The sequence below is a fragment of the Stylophora pistillata genome, chromosome 4 (genome assembly GCF_964205215.1).
Source record: "Stylophora pistillata chromosome 4, jaStyPist1.2, whole genome shotgun sequence".
Classification (NCBI taxonomy): domain Eukaryota; kingdom Metazoa; phylum Cnidaria; class Anthozoa; order Scleractinia; family Pocilloporidae; genus Stylophora; species Stylophora pistillata.
Genome location: NC_142522.1, coordinates 34,353,452 through 34,375,253, shown reverse-complemented (window position 1 = coordinate 34,375,253; position 21,802 = coordinate 34,353,452). Strand labels below are relative to the sequence as shown.

The 21,802-nt window shown below is 37.7% G+C and overlaps 2 protein-coding genes and 1 pseudogene across 2 annotated transcripts; 1 reads left to right on the top strand and 2 right to left on the bottom strand.

The window, feature by feature from the left end:
- Positions 1–3,573: 3,573 nt before the first annotated feature.
- On the top strand, positions 3,574–4,931 carry LOC111322944 (uncharacterized). Its single transcript, XM_022926184.2, has one exon. The coding sequence runs from the start codon at positions 3,869–3,871 to the stop codon at positions 4,463–4,465; it is 597 nt and encodes a 198-aa protein (XP_022781919.2). The 5' UTR covers positions 3,574–3,868; the 3' UTR covers positions 4,466–4,931.
- Positions 4,932–8,134: 3,203 nt separating this feature from the next.
- Positions 8,135–15,996, bottom strand: LOC111322921 (uncharacterized). The gene is made up of 4 exons (XM_088757808.1): positions 15,118–15,996; positions 12,315–12,630; positions 11,739–11,982; positions 8,135–11,045 (listed from the first exon to the last, which is right to left on the bottom strand). The coding sequence occupies exons 1-4, from the start codon at positions 15,881–15,883 to the stop codon at positions 10,671–10,673; spliced, it is 1,701 nt and encodes a 566-aa protein (XP_088613934.1). The 5' UTR covers positions 15,884–15,996; the 3' UTR covers positions 8,135–10,670.
- A 3,021-nt stretch (positions 15,997–19,017) lies between these two features.
- On the bottom strand, positions 19,018–20,909 carry LOC148733468 (uncharacterized; annotated as a pseudogene).
- Positions 20,910–21,802: the final 893 nt, after the last annotated feature.

Genomic DNA, 21,802 nt, shown 5'->3' with positions numbered 1-21,802 from the left:
AAATGCAACTCGACTAGAGCATGATATGGTTATTGTTAGCGGAATAAACAAAAAATTCTTGCCAAAAGAGTCGTTGTTTTGGAAATAAGGGCGCAGTAAATGTATAGTATATTTTTCAAGAAGAATAACAGAATTATCATCAACTATTTTTTTTACTTTTAACCTTAGGATCACTTTATCTCTTTATCACTTTGATCACTTTTTTTACCGCCGCCTGGTTAGCTCAATTGGGATAGCGCCGGACTGCTGTGCGGGAGGTCGAGAGTTCAATACCGGCCGGACCAACACTCAGGGTCTTAAAATTAACTGAGAAGAATATGCTTCCTTTCTTTAACATCAAGAATTGGTTAGATATTCTAGTCTTCTCGGATAGGGACGAATAAATGGAGGTCCCGTCTCCTGCAGGGTTAGGGGCAGGAGACGTTAATTTCCCACGCACGAGATCACTGTGTGATGGATGTCCTCCCCTGGGGTGGGTTGGGTGGGTAACAGCGCTTTGGACAATTAGTGGATTTTAGCGCTATATAAATAAAATTATTATTATTATTATTATCTATCTACTGCTAGGAGAGATTACCATTGCATTGTCAAGAATTATTGTGCCCGTTAAGAGCATTATATTGAAGGATTTTAACGCAAACAATAAAACGTATCCCAAGAGACGTTTTCGTTCAACGTACACTCAATTTACTAACCGGTTACATCAAACTGAATCGGCAAAGAAGCAAAAAACTTAATTCGTCTTCTTAAGGCTTCCTGCCTATACCATTTCCACACGGACCGTGGCTAACGTTTTTTTGGAAGACTAAACCTGTACTCATTGCGGTGTATGAAATTGTTACAGAACTTTGTGGTGTGATCGTCTGATGAAAATAAGGAAAAACAGTTCCAATTCACTGCCACTACGACAGAGACAGAGTTTACTTCGAAAATAACACTGATCCAATTCGTGCTCAATCAAACACAAACGGTTTTGTCAATACTCCAACTATTTGGAGCGTGCTCATTGAATTCCAAGGCATCATTTTGTCCCAAATACTATGCCTGAAAACGTCAAACTACCTCCACTGCTGTGTATGACAGTTAACAAAGCAGATCCCTCGAGGTCCGAGTACGGCTTCAGTTTTACACCGAAGGTCAAACTTGTTCAACCCCACATCAAACTTGCGTCGAGTTTTATGTATCGTCGGCCGCCCGAATACGTTCGTGGCCAGCCTCGCCTAAGTTTCCAACCAGGTTATGTGCCGGCTGCCAGAAGTGGAGGTCTTGGAGACTACGTCTTCTTGCATAGCAACGCGTTTTACAATGGAACCAAAGATGAAAGGATTTATTTTACGGTTGGGCCAGACTGGGTGTCAGAGGGGTCTGTGCGAAAGAATAATCTGTTTTCTTAAAGATAACGTAGACTGTGGCGTACTTCTGTTTATTTAATCGTTAATCGCTTCATCCAATAACGTTACCCTAAATTTTCAACTTCGAATTACATTGAATTGTTGTTCGCTTTTCATGAAAGGAAGATTTTGTCATAAGTAAGAATGTCCACAATGACAGGCAAAATGTGTGTTCTATTGCTCCAGTGATCACGCGTTCACAAACTGATGTCCGTAAAATTTATTCAACTTCTTACTTCGCTAAACGAACAACGTGAGAACTAAAATAAAAGTACAAACAAACTACAAATGAGATCGTGTAAATAATCGGATATAAATACATTTCATGCGACTCAAAAGTTACAAGACAAAGGTAAAATAACGATTTACAATTAACGGTACAACGATGTCGTAAGTAACTTTCGCTTAAACTAAATTTTAAGTCTTAACTTACTTCACAAAACGAGAAATCACAATCAAAGAAAGAAGGATACAAATTGCTTAATGAAATAAACTAAAAAGGCGTAATTTATTTACCTCGGTGCCGCTATCACTAGAAAAATTACAAAAGGTTTGAGCACGGCGGCTAAAACTTCGCTTTCAGTTGAAAGATCTTGCGTCAACTGGTATGACAAGAAAAACAACTTGACCATACAGCTTACAGCTTGCTGGCTGTCGCGGCGCTTTCGTGAGCGCTTGCGATACGGTAGAACTTTCTAGAAACGAAAGTAGCGCGCGCGTATTAGCAAATTCACAAACAGAAGACTTAACTTAAAGTAAATAAACGTCTCTGTGATAGTTCTAATCAACAATTATTCTTCGAAGGCGAGGTGAATATCGTCGAATAATCCCCGAGACGAAGTCGAGGGATTATTCGACAATATTCACCGAACCTGAGGCGAATAATTGTTTTAGTATAATTTCAGAGCTGAGCAACAGAGAAATTTCTAAAATCATAACATTTTAGTAACATTTATTAACATTTTATTTTAACATTTTATATAAGCCGCGTGGAGCGGTTTGTATAGCGTCATATAAGGAACCGCTCGACCAATCAGATTGCTGGAAACTCTGCTCAGCTCTGAAATTATACTAAAACAATAACTTTCTTAAACTAAAACGTAATGTTACGAGGCCGCGCGTGCAACTAGAGTTCGCGCGCTGCTCTATTGCGTCAGTTACATGTTCTCGCTTATTTCTCGTCAGAGGAGTTGTGGGCAGCAGCATCAGTTGGTAAAAATTCCATTTCCAGTACACAATCTGAAATAAATAAGATGTAAGAATATGATATAAATACGAATAGATTTAAAGCTTGCATGACAACAATCAATAGATTAAAGAGCGTACACACACGAATTAACTTTCAAGAAGCTTTTTTTCGCGGCAGCGAATAATACTGATCGAATGATAATCAGTACTGCGATTACTTTTGAAGAACAAAAGTTCAGGTAACTTCTGCTTCATCTGGACCATTGTAATAATTATAACTTTAACTGTAACGGACAACTGATGCATAATTTCTTTTTAAGAACACTTATCCCGTGACTTATTCCGTGACTTTCAGACTCTTCGAGGAATTTTACTCAACTGTTTCTGAAGTGTTCATTATAAACACTGCCATTGTCAGTGTAAAGAGGTTCTCATAGATATTGAAAAATTTGTCATTTGTTGCTCGGGTTTTTCTAAAACTCGCTGTATTATTTCGTTTAAAACACGTCAAGCGGGGGAGAGAGGGTTGTCATAGGTATGCAATAAAAATAGCTTTTTAAGGGTTAAAAGTGAACCACATTTGAGACCTTTGGTCATTTTTCCGCTTGTATACGCAGGAGGTTTTTGGGGCCGTTGTAAATTGTAGACAAACTTAAACTGACTGAACAAGCCATTCAGTCAGTCCCTTAGTCTTCTTTAAAACCGTCATTACTATAATGGTACCCGGCCCGTCGAAGAAGAAAAGGCTCCATCTTAAATTTGGCTTTACAATGATCCACTGATGACTGAAAAATCTCGAATAACACCACGGACGCGCTCGATTCATTTGGATCAGACTAGATCATTACAGAAAGGTGGGTATTGAACCTTGCTGAGAGCTTTTTGTTTATTCATACTCCTCTACACAATAGCGTTTGATTAAGTACAGAAAAGAAAGCAGTAATAGTGAAATATGTAAACGATTGGCGTTGCTACTGACGACAAGTAACGCAATATTGTGTACCTCACGAAATTGAGCTCGGGACAACTGGTAAGTCCTGAAACAACCATTTATGGTGGAGATTAATAGTTCACAGCCAATACTCCTTGGATGTAAGACAGAAGTCGTTGAGAAGCTTTCTAACAAGTTGTTTTACATCTTTCCCTAAAGTAATTACAGCGCCAAGTTTGGCCAAATTGCAAACGAGTGGTCTCAATCATCAATCATCCCAATCATTGTGTTCTCAAAAGGAGCGGCCATCCGTACGTATACACTTAATTTTGCCTGGGACATTTGATTTTACGACGAAATGCCGGAAAAAAACGGAAAGGAGCCAGGGCTTTTGCAAGAGACAATCAGTAAGTCAACCTACAAGAGTGAATATGCGACAAACTATACAGGGGAACGTGTCCCAATACAGAACATCCGAATTCCAACAGGATTATGGCCTTGTGTTAGAATGTCCGCATGGGACGAGGCCCAGAAACCAGAGACCTCTCGGGTGATTCAGTTACCATTTCACCAAAGAAGAAACTATCCTGCCAGAATAAATCTGCAAGGATTACAGCCATCGCCAACTGCAAGAGCAAGAAGTGCTGTACAAAGACCTAGCAGTAACATTTCCGAATTGAGTCGCAGTAGTGGTCGGAAATCTACGACTCCGACGTCGGCAGGCTCGAGGCACGAACGAACTGGTACGAAAGATGTACTCAGACGACCCCAGAGCTTAGTGGCACGAAGACCGCAGAGTGAAATTTCGCGTTATCCGAAAGAATTTCGTTTCATTGACAAACAGTGCTTCTTCCATCCGGCGAACGAACCGACGCGAAGCTTCTTCGTCATAAGCCCGGAATGGGTATCGGAGCGTAGGAATTACTTCATACGCAAGAATACTTTGTTTGGTTAAGTTAGCTCGGCCTGACTTGAGCCAATGACCGCTGGTGAATTACTGATGAGTATCAACGCTGCTATAAAATTTACATAACCTGTTAAAAATGACTATCAGTGTTTACATTTTAATTTTGGAAAATTGAGTTCTTTCATGAGAGCCGTTAATACAACATCTGAAGTTTTAGTACATTCCTCTTGAAACTCGAAGTACAGCGAAAAGGTCTTTCTGAAACATATTTCACTCTTTCTTCCATACGGATTTTACTTTTATCTTTGCCTTCCTAGCCGGTTTATTAAGGAAAATGTGAGAAGGAAAAATCATTTTCCTATTTGCGCACGAAAGTTAGTCGAGACTAGTTTCCTTCCACATTCGGCAATTTTTCTGTTGAATCACATCCTATCCTATTTAAGGTGTGCTTAAATGAACTAGCGAATCATATTTTATTTTCTTTGATAAATTAAAATTAGTAATTTCCGAGGAAGTCACTGGTATGTATTGTAGTAAGAATGAAATACTATGTGCACTGACAAACTCCGACAATTTTTGGTATATAAGTTTATTCCGTTTCAGTTTTGAAAACAAGATGCTGTCAGTTTTGATAATTTTTGTCGAGTTAGGAAAATTGCATTATGGACTGGACGTATCGATTGATCTACTCAGACAGGACGGATGTAGAATTTTTTAAATTTATTACCGGTATCGGCAGCTGAGCACACAGTGACCTGGGAAAAAAATAACTAAACAAAATTGTTCCGAAATCGGTATCTTCCAGCTAAGCCCGTAAAAAATGAACAGTGGCGTTCACACTCGAATGAAATTGCACGATAGCCATATTTTGAGTCCCAAAAATTGGCCCCTTTTTTATTTTCCAAGAATTGTCTCTTGAATTTCTGTACTGCTTTTTTTACCACTTCATAAGAGTGAAGGATTCAAACACCCCTTTTAAAAGCCTTGCCTTAAAACTATGGGCAATAAAGAGTTACTCAATTTAATTATTAGTAGTTCCACAAGCACAATATCATGTTCTTTTAACTTAAAATCCCTATTCGTAAGGTTTTGTGAACGAAGGTAAATCTTTTGCTTAGTTAAGACCCCAAAGGTCAGTTGGAGGAAGTTTTTGTGGCAAATACGATTTCTAACTTCTCAAATGTCAACATCAGCACTTAAATTTTTTAATATTCTAAGGCTTTCTTAATGTTTGTAGAACGTTATGTCGTTGAGCAACCATATACTCTTCTCAGACCTGCCTAATCAGGGATTTATGCTGTTTATTATAATCTTTTCTATCGACGACCAAATCGTCATAGTCCACATACGATTTTTTATTTATTTGCATGTTTTTCATAAAACTCAAAAGCGAAGGATCATTTACCATCGAGGGGTATCAGTTGAGCAAAAACGTGTAAATTGCGAGGAAGACATCAGTAAAGAATGTGGCCAAAATTTTAAAATTAACCTCTGTATTCTCCTTTCCCAGTGTGGAAACGATAGAATCTTTTTAAACTAGAATCTATTTTTACAGCAAGAACAATAGTTTAGTCGACTTCCCGCACTGCGCAAGCTGTTCATAGTGTGAGCTTAAGTTTATGCAAATATTTAACGCCTCTATATAGCAGTTTTCATGGGTACTAGACTGAAGGAACTTTTAAACAAATTGGATGATTGTTTTGTATCGGCAACAGTACCGCGAATGTGTTATTTTTATTAAAAGATGACAAATCTAGAGGTATTGATGTTATAAGGAAGAAAATCGATCTGTAGAGCAAACAGCTTTGCATAATATTCACTAGGATACAAATAATTATCAGTTCGTGCTAATGACAATTGTCCCTTTTTGTTTAGTCTTCATTCATGCCGTAATAGAATCGTGCCTATTTCCTACAGAGATTGGTATTCAAAAGAGACACTTCTTATTAAAAATTTATCACAGTTAATGCACTATCCATAGCAACTAGTTTCGTTGACAACTTAGACACAAGAAAGTTAAGCAAGTAAGTTAGCCATCGGCCAGTCTTTTACAGGCACTTACTTTCAGTTCGGGTTTTCAAGCAGCTCGAGGCTGATTGTTCCAACAGAAGTTTGTTTGAATCCTTCAAGAGCGACATTTTTGCGATTGAAAATGTTGGCTGAGTGTTATATACCAGCTGGAACTGCGAATTAGGGATTGAACGAATTTTTTTAAAAGTGTCCTAGACGCTAAACTGCAGAAAGATCCACCTTACAGTTATAGCACGGCAAAAAATGGAGTTATTTTACCCAGGATATCAAAGCTACTTCAATAGATTCATCTCCAAGCCATTTCAAACCGAATACAACACAAAATATTGCAGCTCAGATGCACCTATCTTGTATAGTCAAGTGCCGAAATATGCATGGCTCGGACCTCGGCGGCCCACATTGGCTACGAAGCATGAGTTAGATGATGCTGTTAAGTTAACCTATCTCAGGCCACCGTTTGCCGCCAGAATGACAAGCTACGAACCCGAACAAAAATATTTTGGGCTAAAAATACGAGGCACTAGAGATTCCGTGCAAGATCCCAACAATTGTTTGGAGGGGAAAGGTTATCACACAGTAAAACTTCCAAACGTTCCTGCGTATGGCAGGTTTACCGCTTCAACATCCGAAAACAGAGTCTTGTCATGTAAGAACGTAGACCAGAATAGTTCATCGTCAGAACAAGTGCTACCACTTTCAAGAATGGTTTATCGCCTTAGCGCTACACGAGCGCAAAAGTATCCCCACGTGACCACATCTCCACGTGAAAAAGCCTCTGCTAAGTCACCACTGCCACGGGATGAGAAGATACTGGGGAGAGTGGCTCCTAGACCTTCAACACTGTTATCAAAGCATCCAAAGGACGCACGTTATGTGCGGGATACTTGCTTCTTCCAGCCAACACTGGAGAGAAAGAAACACTACTACATTGTCAATCCGAACTGGTTTTCAGAACAACGGGTCAACGTCCCCAAGAACAATGTGTTCTCATGAAGCACAGCGCTACTGTAAGAGTGTACTTCAATCTTTAAATTGGATAATTATTCACGATGCTGGTAGAAAATATTAATTCATGTAACTCCCCAACTCCACATAACTAACAAGTAATAATGTTTTTGGATAGATTTCCATATAACCCCATACATTAATTATGCATTCATTTCATAAAGACTAAATATACAGGTTTCTTTGCAACACTCTATGCATAATTAAAGTATGGGGTTATATGGAAATCTTGCCATGTTTTTAGTCAATTTTAGAGAGGCACTACTGAAATGGAAGCCAGGATGAAATTGATTGACAAAGTTTATAACTCAAACAAAGGGATGCTTAATTCCTGACAAAGTGAAATTGTGCCGCCCCCCTACGGAAGATTTCTGCATACACCCGTCCAGCCAGTGACAATTTCCTAAAGCTGTAAAGCTGTAATGTATCTATCAATAACTGCATCATTTGAAAGGTAAATTAGTTTAAAATTTGATGGCAACAATAAGAGAAATAGTTTGAATACCCCAAATGTCACAAGTTTTTGTTTTTGCTGTACTTATGGCAACTGTAAAAGAAGAGAATTAGTTCTGCTACTTTTATTAAGTTCTTTATGTTGGTTCAGAGCCCCTTTAAATTCATGTACTCAGATATCAACTATGAATTCCTTACGCCACTCTGATAAGAAAGACCACCCACACCTTTCATATACAAACAACTGTATTTTCACTGGCAACAAAAATCCTGAAAGGACCAGCCTGGTAACAAATAGAGCTTTCAGTGGTAACCAATATCAGGTTACAATATTACACAACTGTAACTACTGCTTTATCAACATGCTCCTGTATCAATACCACAGGCATAACAAAAGTGTAGACTAAAGAGTCCTAATTTAAAAGTGATGTTTGGTACCCTAAGAAAATTTTCAAAGGTTGTACATTGTAACCTTCACATCACTCAAGGATCTACAATTTCTGATGCTTTTCTTCAATTATTTTTGACTCAACCTGCATAGGGTAATTCCCTTGATTAGGACATAAAAACAAGACAGCTCCTCCTGCAAACTTTTATGGAATGGCATTAGGACAACAAGCATCCCCATGAAATATTTTTACATGTTTTCATATGTCCATGTTAACAGCTAAAGCATTAAACTCAGATTTTCAAGGAAATTACTTAAGACATACATTGTACCAAAGCATGAGATCTTAACCAGTTATTGTACTTTGTAAATACTCTTATTTACATTTACATCAAAATAAATGGTTTATGTTTTTTTAAGGGATATCAGAGTTTTTAATTTTTTTTTTTAATCTTAATTTACTTCTATTTTAAATGAAACTAGTATGTACACTTTAAAATGAACTACCATTGTACATCTTCCTCCTGGGAATGATGTCAATTAAATGGCTATGAAAATTTGCAAAGAAATCTTAACCCAACTTAACATAAACCCGCTGGAGATCTAAATGCAACTTGTAATACCCATAACTCATGGTCATACATTTATGGTACCAATAAGCTATTCATATGCATTTGGGGCTATGTAGACTCAAGACAATATTTGCCTTCTGATAATTCACTGATTCTAGTCCCTTGTCTGTTTGACAGTCCTCTTAGGGGAAAATTTGTGTAGTTATCAGTAAAAAGAGTCAAAGCCCTTTAAGTCAGTATCTGACTTGACACATATGAGCAACTCAAGACCCATTGCTTTCTAGTTTCTAATTACTTTTGTACATACATCCCAAATGTAAAATCCCTGATTTTTTTGGTTGCTTTATATAATTTTTACACAACTAATTCATTACAAGGCACTGATTTTCTCACAATGTTACTTCCAATATGGACTGAGGCATGTCACAAACAGAATTCTTTATAATACCAAACCAGTTTGGTTGGCAAGGAAGAATACTTCAATAGTTGAAGGCTTTTACCAATCAGTCAAGAATAAATGAGCAGTATTGACTGCTTCCTGATTAATATCTCCTGAACAGAATAGACAAAAGTGCTGACATATTCATGTATCTAATGCCAATACAGATGGGTCCTGGTTGTTCAGACTGAATATCTTGGCTGGATAAATTGCAATCTGGATTTGAAATTGAAGAGTTGTGATTGCTGTAACCAAAACAAGCTATGGACTATGTACAACAAACTACACTTTTATCTCAAAGGAGAGCCCATATTCTGAACAACCAGGATTTCTGCATATGGTTGCTTAGAATGTGAAAATCCAGTTTGAGATTGGAGTGGTAATAAGATTCATCTGAAGAACTGGTACAATGTAATCAGAAAGCCAAAAGAATGATGTAACTGGAGCCAGCCCCATTCATGCACATTTGCCAAAAATTACTTTTCCCAAATATAAAATAAAACCAGTATTATTGTTATCATGGAAATGCACTCAGTAAATAAAATCAACAGACATTCGTTATGATCCTCACATTTAGAAAAAAAAAATATGATGTGCAAAACCCTATTTGGAAAAGTTTACTGATTCATTCGGGGTTTGATAAGAAATTTAAAAATGCAGGGAAAACTGAAAAGGTCAGGCTAAGACAAACCCCAAGATTAACAAATGATAGATTTGTCCAGATAAATAAAAAAGGATAGTGTCAAGAAGTTCTGGCCACTACCTTTAAGACTTGCATTTATGTAAGTTAGTTATCCTAGCTTGTGTCTTAGCAGAAATGTGTCTCAGCAAGTTTGTGCAATAGTTTTGTTTTGCCCTCTTTTTTGTCTCAAAATGGGTTTCCCTGGAAATGTCATTTTTTTAAACTATCATAAGTGAGTTTTCTTTTTTCATGATTTTTGGTTTCTTAATATTCTTGTCACAGAATTTTTTATTTATTTTTTGTTTGTTTGCTTGTTTGTTTTTTTTTTTTAACTAGAATTGTAAAAAATGACAAACCTCTCTCTTTTTCCAATGTATTAACTGATAAGAAATTTAAAGAGATAGCAATCATATCAATAAATTTGTGACCTGTCATATTCCAATCCTTTGAGGCAAATAAAAACATGAATTCAAACAGATCTCTAATACAGGCAAAATATAGTGAGAAAAAGTTAATTTTAAAGAAAAATAAGTAAATATTATTGTTCAATAAATATAAATTTCATTACATTATTTATCCCTTGGGAAAAATTCATAGTGAAAATTTTCATTTCAAACTAAAAAATACCAAGTATACTAAAATGCAGTAATGTTGTGGCTGCTGTCTTCTTCAGTTTGTAGCTCTCACCCTTTTTTGACAGCCAGATGAATATTAACCCTCAAGTCCAATATTGGGTTCCTGTCCAGCCAGTAACTGATAAGACTCACCCATTCACACATGGCAGCCGACTTTAAACCTTCCTCGCGGTCGGAGTTAAGTTCTGCATAAGTAGTATACAACCTAAATGATTTGTTTTCTTTGTACTCCTCTTGCTCTGTGCTATCATGCGAGGGGAATATCAAGTCTTCTATGAAGTTCTTGGTTTGAATGTGCGCATTGTCCACAAAGAGGAATAATGATCCTGGGGAGGCTCGCTTAACAATGTCAAGGAGATACTGGAAAGATCCTGGGAGATTCTGAACAGCAGACACAAATTTTGATAACAGGAACAGTTTTGCCTGAAGGTAATAACAAGAAAAACGTTTTTTTCAATCTTAGGGACAATACAACTGGTAATCTTGACAGAAATAGTTTTTTCTTAGAGGGGGAGATCAAAATTCAACATGGTCGTCATTTCCACTGACACTAGTGCTGACTTCAACATTACCAGCAGGAAGAATAATTATTTCCTGATGAAAATTTTGACTGGGTCAATCAGGATCCTTTATGGTATTGGTGATTAATCAAATGTATTTTGAAGAATAACTAACTACAGCAAATGTACAGATAAATAACAAACTACAAAATCTCTCCGAGAACTCAAAAGATCTCGACAAGGATCCTGTCATTACCTACATCCCAAAAAGAACAACCCCCAAAACACTATTTGAAGATCTAGACAAGTCATCTAACCACATTATATGATGTTGTCTAGAAATGGAAAATCAAGCTTTCTGACTTCCCTGTTTGGTTCACCTTACAGCCATTCATCAACCATTTACTTATTTGAAAAAGAAAGACATTGACAGGAGGTAGTTAATTCTGGTCCAATTTCAGATTAAAAGAAGCCACTACAACTGTACATTCATTGAAATACAGACTCTGGGTCAGAATTGAGGGAATTTTTCTTTCTTGGAAGTATTTCCTCCAAAAAGTCAATGAGATACATGTAGCTGTGAATTACAGAATTTACATGTTGCTTTTATATTTACCTTTTTGAAAGCATAGTTTGCTGATGGTGGTGATTTTCCCCTGCTTCCACGGCTGATGCTGTTACAGATGTCAAAAGCACTGTAATGGAAAGATACATTGCAGACATCCTGCAACAGAATCTGAGCTGTGTGTGACCACTGTTCACAGTTGTCTAAAAGTAACCACTGTGTCTTGGATGGAAGTAGCTGATAGAGACCTAGAATCTCACTACCAGGTCCTGCACCAATGCAACACACTTGCAGCCTGAAAAAAAAAAACAAAAACAAAAAAAAACAAATAAACTTTTATTAATACCTAGCCTGGTTTCCTGTTAATTTGATGACCCTCATCCAGCAAGCATAACAAAATTTCAGTAGGTGCTTGAAAATGAGATTTGAATTTTACATCAGTTCTGTAAAAGAATAAATTAAGTGGGGCTGAGAAGCAGCCACTTTGCTGTAGAGGTTCCTTCACTTACATTAATATAGTCTAACATACATGTACACCAATGCACACTCTTAATCAAAGAGTAATTCATCAGAAACATGGAAAATATCTATGGTCCATAAATAATAATTATGTTAAAGTACACAAACCTCTCCAGATTTTGACTTTTCTTTACAAATTCTGTGAGAGGCTCAAATTGACCTGACGTCACTACAGCATGAATCAAGGTGGCATGAGCTGCTGTGTAAGTTCCGAGATAAGCCCAGCGTGATTCTGCATCATTAAACTGAATTTGGTCAGTTGCCTGGCTCGAAAATAGTTGTGACACTCTCAAAAGTTTGTCCCGCAGTGCAACCTTCCAAAAGTGTGGATCGGACTGCAAAAGCTTGAGCTCTAGCTTAGTTTTCTCCTCTAGCTGGTTAAATGAAGTCTTCAGGGCTTCAAGTACTTTGGTACAAAATGATTCTGCAAACAAATGGACCACTTTTTCAAAGTTGCATCATACAAACTGTATTCACTGAGTGTAAGTTGAAGAAGAAAAATGGTCAATTTTGTACTCTGTTGTCAATGCTTGAACTTAACTCTTGCCTACCCATGATCAGTCAACCCAGGTAACCTCCCACTCTAGGTGGAAGCCCCTGCTCTAGGCGGGGGTTCTGGGGGCTGCCAAGGCCCCTAGCAGGGTACAGGGGCAGTGCCCATTGGGAGTCCAGGGGGCAAAGCTCCCTGAAGCAAAATGAATGTAGGGTTCTTCCACTAGCTGAAAATTGCCTCTCCTTGAAGCAATTTTTATATGTTTGCACTATTCTAACTGGCAACAGTTACTATTCCTTTTACCACTCTAGAAGATTTAATGATTTTAGTGATTTTAATTTACTGAAATGTCACATTAACCAGACCACCAAAGATGTGTCGCAACTGAGTTCAAGTTGTGAGAAAAGAAATTACTTTCATTTTTCACCCAAACACAAACAGCACAAATTTTTTTGCAAAATAAAAAAGTTTGGAGTACCAGTGCTTTCCCTCAACAGTGTAGAGTAAGTGTAGAATTGAAAGAGACTACTGGTTCCAAACAGGATTCTATCTTCTTTTGATTTTTTCTATAACTCAAAAATACCAAATGCTATCTTGCTATCAGTACAACCTGAAATCTTTATCGTGTTTTGATCGTGAGAAATTATTTGACATGATGTGTAGTTGCTTATCAAAACGGTGAATTGTAAAATTGTATTAAAGTGCAAATGACTCAGAAAGTGCTAGCTCAAGATTATTTCCCATTTAGTTTTCAAGTGAAACACCAAATTAGTATCAAGCAACAGCGGATTCAAGAAATTCATAAAACAAACTAATCTAAGTAGCACACAGAAAACAACAGGCAGCCATTTTGCGTCTAGTCATGTCGGTGGGCATTCGATTACATCCAGTGAAAATCGTTGAGAAGTGTTCCGAAATACAAAACACTAAATTACTTCTGATTCTTGTTTTGTTGTGTTTTCTTTTCTTTATCATTACTCCACAATATGAGACACTTCATTCTTGGTTTCAATAGATTCAAAACCTTCCTTTTTACCTTCAGTTTTCTTTCTTTCTTTTTTCTTTTGGTTCTTTTTTTACTGACGAACTGTCGCCAGCGCAACTGGAAAAGTAGCTGGCAATATCACCGGTCGCCGGCGCTTTTTGACAACCCTGGTAAGGCGTTGACAAAACAAACTGAAATTGTTGTAAAATCTAAGTTCTCACTAGCCACTTGGCTCGTAAGTTGAAAAGTTAGTGTTGAGCCCTGACAGTTTAAATCCCTTTGTTAACATTACGAGCCTATACCTCTGCAGAAATGAAATGATACAAACTGCAAGCCCATTAAAAATGAGTGTTTTTGGGGAAGTTGGAAGGTCTAAAGATGGAAGTTCTTAAGAGAATAGACAAATTCCATCAAGTTTTAAATTAAGTTGGTCAGCTTGAGTCTTTTTGTCTTCCTTCAAGCCTTAAAATTATTTATGGTTGGCAGAAGAACTTGAGAGCAATTAACGTCTACAGAATGGCTTTGAAATGACTTCAGAAGAAAACAGATGATTGAGGAGATAACATCAAAACAAGGTATGTGTGTAAGCCATTTTATTTTATTTTCATTTAAAGGTATTTCTTCTTCACAAGATACTCTTGTTTAAAACGCAAATTCAAATGGTCCTTGCTAAAACTGCTCTTAAACTGCCTAGGCTGTTTGTGCTCATATTATGTTCAAATATTTTCTACAGTAACTGTTTAATGAGCCAAAGTATGGTGTCTGAAAACCACTGTCAACAAATTGTATCAATAATAGCTCAGAAGTTCAAAATTCCACAATTTTTGATAGTGTCACGTGAGAGTTGAGTTTTCACGTGCAGTATTGATCAGAAAGCTACTATAGAATCTTACAAAACATGCATCACTGAAGATTTTTCATCAAATACATGTACATTGAATATTGAACGATGATGTAATTTTTAATGTAGAAGGTCTGCTTCTACTGACATCAAACTGCAAATTTGATGGAAGTTTCCTCACCGGAAACAATTGGTTTCCGCTGTGATCGCAAACAACATGTAATCTTCGTGTTACATGTATAATTATTTCAGTCCAATTAATAAAGAGAAATGTGCCCTATTAATCAATAAAACAGACTCCGGTTAGATAAGCTCAACAAATTTTCAGAGGCTGGAAATACCTGCATCAGTAATGCTTAATAGAATAGTAAATATTGACCAATTGCACGATCAACTTAAAATATTTTCATCACTACACAAGCCCTTATCATAAAATGAGTGTGATGTTGTTTCTGTTTGGATGAAAAAAATATGGAGCGATTTATTTTAAGGAAACGTGAATTCAGATCATATACGTTAAATGAGGGGCAAGTCTAGGGGGTGAATACAATTTTTGGAGGGAAACACCTGCAATCTATACGGCGCCTCTTACCTTCTAAACCAGTGCTAAGGCTCTTTCCTCTGTGTTGTCCACTTTCGATCGGAGCGTTTAGAAGTGCAGTGTTTTGTTTAGTTCTCAAATGGCCTTCGTCGCTCGTAGTATACGACGATTTACCATCAGAGAATCCTTTCGAAACAACAGACGCGTATGTTGCTCCCTGTTGCGCGAGTGTCTCCTCAAACCGTTCTTTGCCACCTGTCCTTGACGGTTGGATGTCATCACCAAGAACAGGTTCTTGTTGAAGTTTTTCTTCGTATCGATCTCGAACTTTCCTCTTATATTGCACGATATCTCGCCGGAGTTGGCACTCGAAGCAATCTTTTAATGTTTCGTGCGGTTGGTGTTTTCTCCAATTGATAAACGACGGTAAATATTTAAAATGGCGACAAACCGAGCACTGGCGAATGATCACACTGGAATGATAGCCGGTCTGAAATAATGCAAGCGCCTCGAGAGTTGCAGCACAATCGATACAATTCCGATTTTTCTTGTCGGTAAACCACTCCGCAATTTTGAACATGCACAGAGGCGCTTTCTTGGCACAGCTATGACACTCTTGTAGACGATCGTAGACGCAATCACAACACACTAGGAAAGCGTTTTCTTTCAGAAACTTGTCGTGTCCTTGTTCTTCACTTTCTGAGTCTGCTTTCTCAGCAAATGACGGATGAATTTTAGTAATATTGAAAAATTCCTCGTGCCTTCTACCAGTGTGGTCGCAATTGAAACAGCGCAAGACTTCCATCCGAGAACTCATAAGATCTGCTGAAAGAAATCTGAAGTAAACACGACAAGACGATGGATTCCTGTTACGTTGAAAAATCCACAAATGTTGAAAGTTCTTGGAGAAAGGAACACACAGACCACAGTGCTTTGTAAGCTTTATAAACAGTCCCAGTCCTTTGCCGGCTGCCGATGGGTGGCCTAATAAATAAATCAGAAAGTGGCCCGATGTGGGCAGAGTCCAAACTCCACTCTCCTCCAATCGCCGTGTAGTTCAAGGAATCGTACGATACTTTTGTTGCGTCATTTTTTCCCCAAAAAATAGTAATAACTCTAAGTCAAGTAGAGTGGTTTTTTTTCCAACAACAACAACAACAACAACAAGAACATCTTTATTTATATTCACAATTTAACTTATAAATGAAGACTACCTGCAAAATAGCGAAGCTAATCGAGGCAGGTAGTATGAGAAACGTGTCCATTACATTTTAATATAATATTATTCTAATGACAAAAAATAAATAAATAAAATTACAAAGGTACAGATGTCAATTACAAAAGTGATTACAAAATATGGATATCATTACGAAGCCATATGCACATAATAAAAAACAGGAAAAGCTCTAAATACTCTTTATTTTAACGAAATCTAGTTTCTTGTCATTTCGTTTATTAATGTATCAATATCAGGATAAGAATCCTGGTTTAGAAGGATTTGAAATAAAGTAGTGTGTTTTTATTTCCATGAACGATACAGTAAGTTCGAGTTGACTTATTTTTAAGCACTTGAGTGCAACAGCAGTTTGCTATCCTACAATCAATCTGAAACGCGCGAGGAATAACAGCTTCAGCGTGAATTGAAAGTATAGGATTGAATGGGTTTGCATGAATCTAACCTTCAATGCATAAGAATTGAGAGCTGTGAAGTTTGAATCATGCTTGAATCATGTTTAAACGTTATTTCAGTCTTACCGTATTTACTCGAATAAGCGCCGCCCTCGATTAAGCGCCACCCTCGAATAAGCGCTGCATCTGGGACAAAAAAAGTTAATAAGCGCCGCCCTCGAATAAGCGCCGAACCCCCGATGCGGCGCTTATTCGAGGAATTCCAAATAACCAAGAAAAACACCATAAAACAATTTTAACACAACATCGGCAATTTATATTCTTTAAATGTGATGTTCTTTAGTTCAAAGTGACTTTATTTCTTTGCTCGGGTTATCATGAAACGCTCGGGGTTTTTTCACCGCGTGAATTCCTCTCGTAATTCTAGATTTACTATCAGTTTAGCATCAGTCCATAGGAAAATTGACAGATAGGTGTACCGTTGAATAAAAATATAGAAAAAGTAAATTTGTCTGGTACAATTTTTAAATAAGCGCCGCCTTCGAATAAACGCCACATTTGCCCAGGCCCCGCCGGACCAACACTCAAGGTCTTAAAATAAATGAGGAGAATATGCTACCTTTCTATAACATCAAGAAATGGTTAGATATCCTAGTCTTCTCGGATAGGGACGAATAAATGGAGGTCCCGTCTCCTGCAGGGTTAGGGGTAGGAGACGTTAATTTCCCACGCACGAGATTACTGTGTGATGGATGTCCTTCCCTGGGGTGGGATGGGTGTGTTTACTGGGCCCGCAGTAATTGGCGCAAGCTGGTGCGGTGTCCCTGCCTGTCGGCGATTCTAATAAAGTAAAATAAAATAAAAAAAATAAAACGCTGTGGCAGATTTTCTCAGCGTTTTAACCGGATTTTGAACTGCCATTTACTCAATTCTTTCTTTTTTTTCTGAGAGCAAACGGCGAGGCTACATTTAGCTATAAAACTGTGATTTTGTAAGGACGGCCTTCTTCGCTGTTGATATCTTACTTATTATACTGCACTACAATGCTGTGTCTAGCTTTCTTTCTGCATGTAGGTGGTTTCCCATGCCTTACTCCGAATAACAGAGACTTGAATGATTACCCCCAAAGGGCCACTGTTGAGGTAATTCTTGCTTATTTATGACACTGGAAGAATAAGTCCTGTACAAAGTACCAGTCAAACATCCATATCACAAAAGTATTCATGATGCATTTTTTTTTAAATTGAAGTGGTCATATGCAAGATGAACGCTTATGCTAGATAGGTCCTGAATTTCATCTTGCAATTGAGGTCCTCAGTTGAGAATGTTTAACTAAAATTTACCATCATTTTTATTGCTGAGAATAAGAAAGAGAGCTTTTGATTTATTAGAAGTTCTTAACATATTGAATTCACCTTCAAATCAATCTGAAACAGTCTTCTCGTTTGGCAGGGTGGGCGTAGTCGAAGGTCCTCTAGGACTTTCTCTGTGCAAATTTCTTTGCCTCATAGGCGTGGTCCATTCTCAAATAAATGTTTTCTCGTTTTCCTTCCACTTCATACCGAGTGAATTTTAAATTGCAGCAATCAAGCGCGGCTGAAACACTTGAATGCTATCTTGTGCATGTACGTGTGAATGGCTAATTTTACCCTCAAAAAATGTAAAGAGGATTGGCGACTGTGCATCGTCGAAATAATTGTGAACAGTTCTGCTAACTGTAAAAATCAATTAGAGAAATTTTCGATTGGGTGTCGAAAGTGATACGGGATTAGTTTGTTTTCGCGATACTTGGCCCTATGATCGTTCTGGAAAAATTGAGCTATCCTCTGAATCAGTGGCAAAAGTTGTTTACAAGCGTTTCCCCTAACTCTTGGTAGATTATCTGTTTTGCCTTGATTTCTCAGCGACTGAATGGTGGTGTTAACCTTTGAGTTATGATTTGCCATTGTGGTTGCTTGGTTTTGGTTTATCAAGGGTCAATCGAAAACTGCCTTAAATATTCAATTTTAAATCAATCCAGCGTAGTATAGACAGGGCCTAAATCAACGACTTACCCACACCAGTTTCTGTATTAGGGAAAAGAGTTAATGTGAGCCTTGAAGAAAAATCAAGTGTTCAGTTTTCTAACTTTTCATAACGTTTTTTTATTCAACCTCTAACTTAATCAAACGTCTTCAATATGAAGCTAATATATTCGTTGAAATCTAGCCCGGTGTGAAATTTATTAGATTAATTGTGATTTACTCACATACAATACAATTACACAGTAATACTTTAAGTTGTCTAAAATACGCGTGCATTTTCACTGTAACCTTGCATATGTACTTCCCTAAATACAACTTTATTGCGACGACAAAATATCGAGTAACACTTTATTTCTACACTTTAAATGTACCTCAAACCGCACACTCGGCAACTACATTCTGTGATGATTTTAACATTTTTGACAACTTTCTTAATTTTCCTGGTTGGACAGTTCAACACAACCTTTAACGTTGTAGAATTGACAGGCGTACAGAACGAACACGATTCGAAAGCACTTTTACGAAGTGGGATGAAGAACGATCGGCACTGTCCGAAGCACATGTTGTTTTCAATCTTTTTTGTCTCACAACCGCGCTTGCGAATCGTTTGTGGTAACGGCCTCATTTTACACCATTCTTGGCCAATTTCTTGAGGTGAGAGTGGAACGGCGGTGCCGCCTTTGGATGCGGTTAATCCGTGCCCTCCCGAGGCTTCAGCAGTTGTAACCTTTGAGATCACTAAAATGAGACCGAGTACAGCTGCAGGAAACAATCCTCTTTCGGAAATTCGCATGCTGAAAAAGGACAAAATATCAAGCTCATTTTACAATTTGGAGTTACGAAGCGTAATGAATTCAGAGGGTACTAGAAACTCTTTAAAGTTATGGGGAGGTTTGAGATATGGCATGCAGCACATGATGAACTGAAATCAGGTGCGACTGCTTCCATTGTTATGCGGCAGGAGAAGTGAAAGCATAGTAATCAAAGCTACTTCTTTTGGAAGAGTTTACAAAAAGCTGAGAGCAACTAAAGAAATTATCGGAAGATCAGAGGTTCGATATCCTATTGGGCGCCTTTGGAATTTTTTCTTACGACTTGAACGTTTTGGGCAAGAGAACAAAATTAGTTAAAGTTGGGTTTTTGTGTCTGGCAGAGAAAACTCATAAAAAATCATAATCTCTCTTACTATTATTATCATGATATTTATCATTGATTCGGCATATTTTACGCGAGGCACCACCTATGACGTTGCTGTAAGTAAAGGTAGAGCATCTGAACTTAAAGGTTACTGGTTCGCCTTTTTTGTCTCGCTGGGGTAGTTCAGTGTATTTGTTTCATAATGCTGTGTCATTGAATAAAAACCATTTGCTCATTTCACCAAGTAACCTCTCATAGCACTTAAAACCCGCCATAGTCAGATATTTCGCCAAGACAGATAACATGGGAGCAAAAGAAGTTTAGTCAAAGCATTCGGGAAGACTTCGTGTAGAATTTTGAAGTAAACAGAAACTACAGGGATCGTGCTCCTTCTCGAAAGTCATTGTATTATTGATCGCCGCAATCGCCCGAGACCCTGAATATCATTTCGCAACGAGGCCAAGTTCTTTTAGCGGGTCGATAGGAAGCATCTCGATCGCAAAACGATTCTTGATCGTTACATGACCCTTCTCTAAAACGATCAAGATTCGGTCAAAGTTAAACGTGGACATGAAAATGAAAAATTGGTTTTAAAGTAATAGAGTCCATCGATTGTGCATTTTCTAGTTAGTTTAATTTTCTAATCTTTACCACTACTCAATTTCTTTGTAGAATGGCGTGAGCTGCGCTTTATGACCGCATCCGGCGAAGAAAAGATACGCCACCGCAGTTATGAAAGATGTTTTCTGGTATGGAGAGATAATAGGAGAGGCCGTTTGTGTCTTTAAACTTGTTCATAAAAGAGGAAGTTATGAAATCAATTGTTGCAGAAAGTTGAATTATACCACTGAGGAGCCAGCCAAACTGCGCCACTGATTTGCAGAAAACACGTTTGTTAAATTGAGGCACCCCATCTGGATTCGTGAGTAACGAGCCAATTAGAAAGAAAAACTTATTCCAAACGGACACAGAAATTCTTTTAGCCACGGGCAAAATAGCTAACTTTAAAAAAAAGAGAGAAAAAAAAACACTTTCTCAGACTTTCATTGGCTGTTCAAGCTCTGTAAACTACGCCACATTTTCTGCTATCGTTCATGAATATTACAGTCGGGTCAAATGTTATCAAAGGCAACAAGGTGTGTGTTTTATACCACTTACTTGGATAAAAACGAGGGAATCCGGCACTTGTAAAAGATGTACGTAACTCTTATTATCCGCTTTTACGAACGAGTACAAGATTGTATCTATATTGCCCGATATTCATAACGATTCATTCCTTTGAAAAAGCCGCTTAACTCGTCATGTCCGTCTGACAATACCAAATGCAAATGTTGAAATGATGCGCCTGTTTTTGCCTCCGTGCACACCCACACACATCATGACAGTAGAACATACAACGCACAAAACAATTCGGTAAATATCACGCGACACGCTGAGTCGCAGAGCTCAAAAGTGACCTACGAACTTCAGAATTGTCCCTTTTGATGAATCCTGTTTTTAGTTAAGACCATATTTTGTCTCCTTGGGCCTTGCGGCTGGGATTTTCAGCGGCAAAAGTTCATTTCTTCATCACGGCACAGGATGTTATGAAATTATGTTTTCAAACTAATTTTCTAGATCTAATTTTGCCTACTCTGAACTACCCACGCGATTCATAAAAACAACAAAAACGGTTACGGACCTTTTTGACTTACTGACGGAAGCTGGATTTTGATGTTCAAATCTGTAGAATGCTTTTTTCTTTGATTTAGTTTGAAATCCTTTGTCCAGAGACTGGCTGTTATTATGAATCTATGGATTTAACCTATAGCTTAGCATATGTATTATTTTACATATTTTCAAGAACTTACAGGAAGAAAAGAACAAGGATGTTGCTCAATGTTCTGCGCTGTAAACATTTCCGATTGCTATTCGTAATCTACGTAGAAATTGCTCAATTAGGAAGC

Excerpts from the sequence above, each read along its gene's own strand:
- LOC111322944 (XM_022926184.2), top strand. The coding sequence starts at position 3,869 with ATGCCGGAAAAAAACGGAAAGGAGCCAGGGCTTTTGCAAGAGACAATC.
- LOC111322921 (XM_088757808.1), bottom strand. The coding sequence starts at position 15,883 with ATGAGTTCTCGGATGGAAGTCTTGCGCTGTTTCAATTGCGACCACACT. Across the intron at positions 12,631-15,117 it reads CCTTAGCACTGGTTTAGAAG|AATCATTTTGTACCAAAGTA; the intron begins GTAAGAGGCGCC and ends ATTTGTTTGCAG. Across the intron at positions 11,046-11,738 it reads CAAACTATGCTTTCAAAAAG|GCAAAACTGTTCCTGTTATC; the intron begins GTAAATATAAAA and ends TATTACCTTCAG.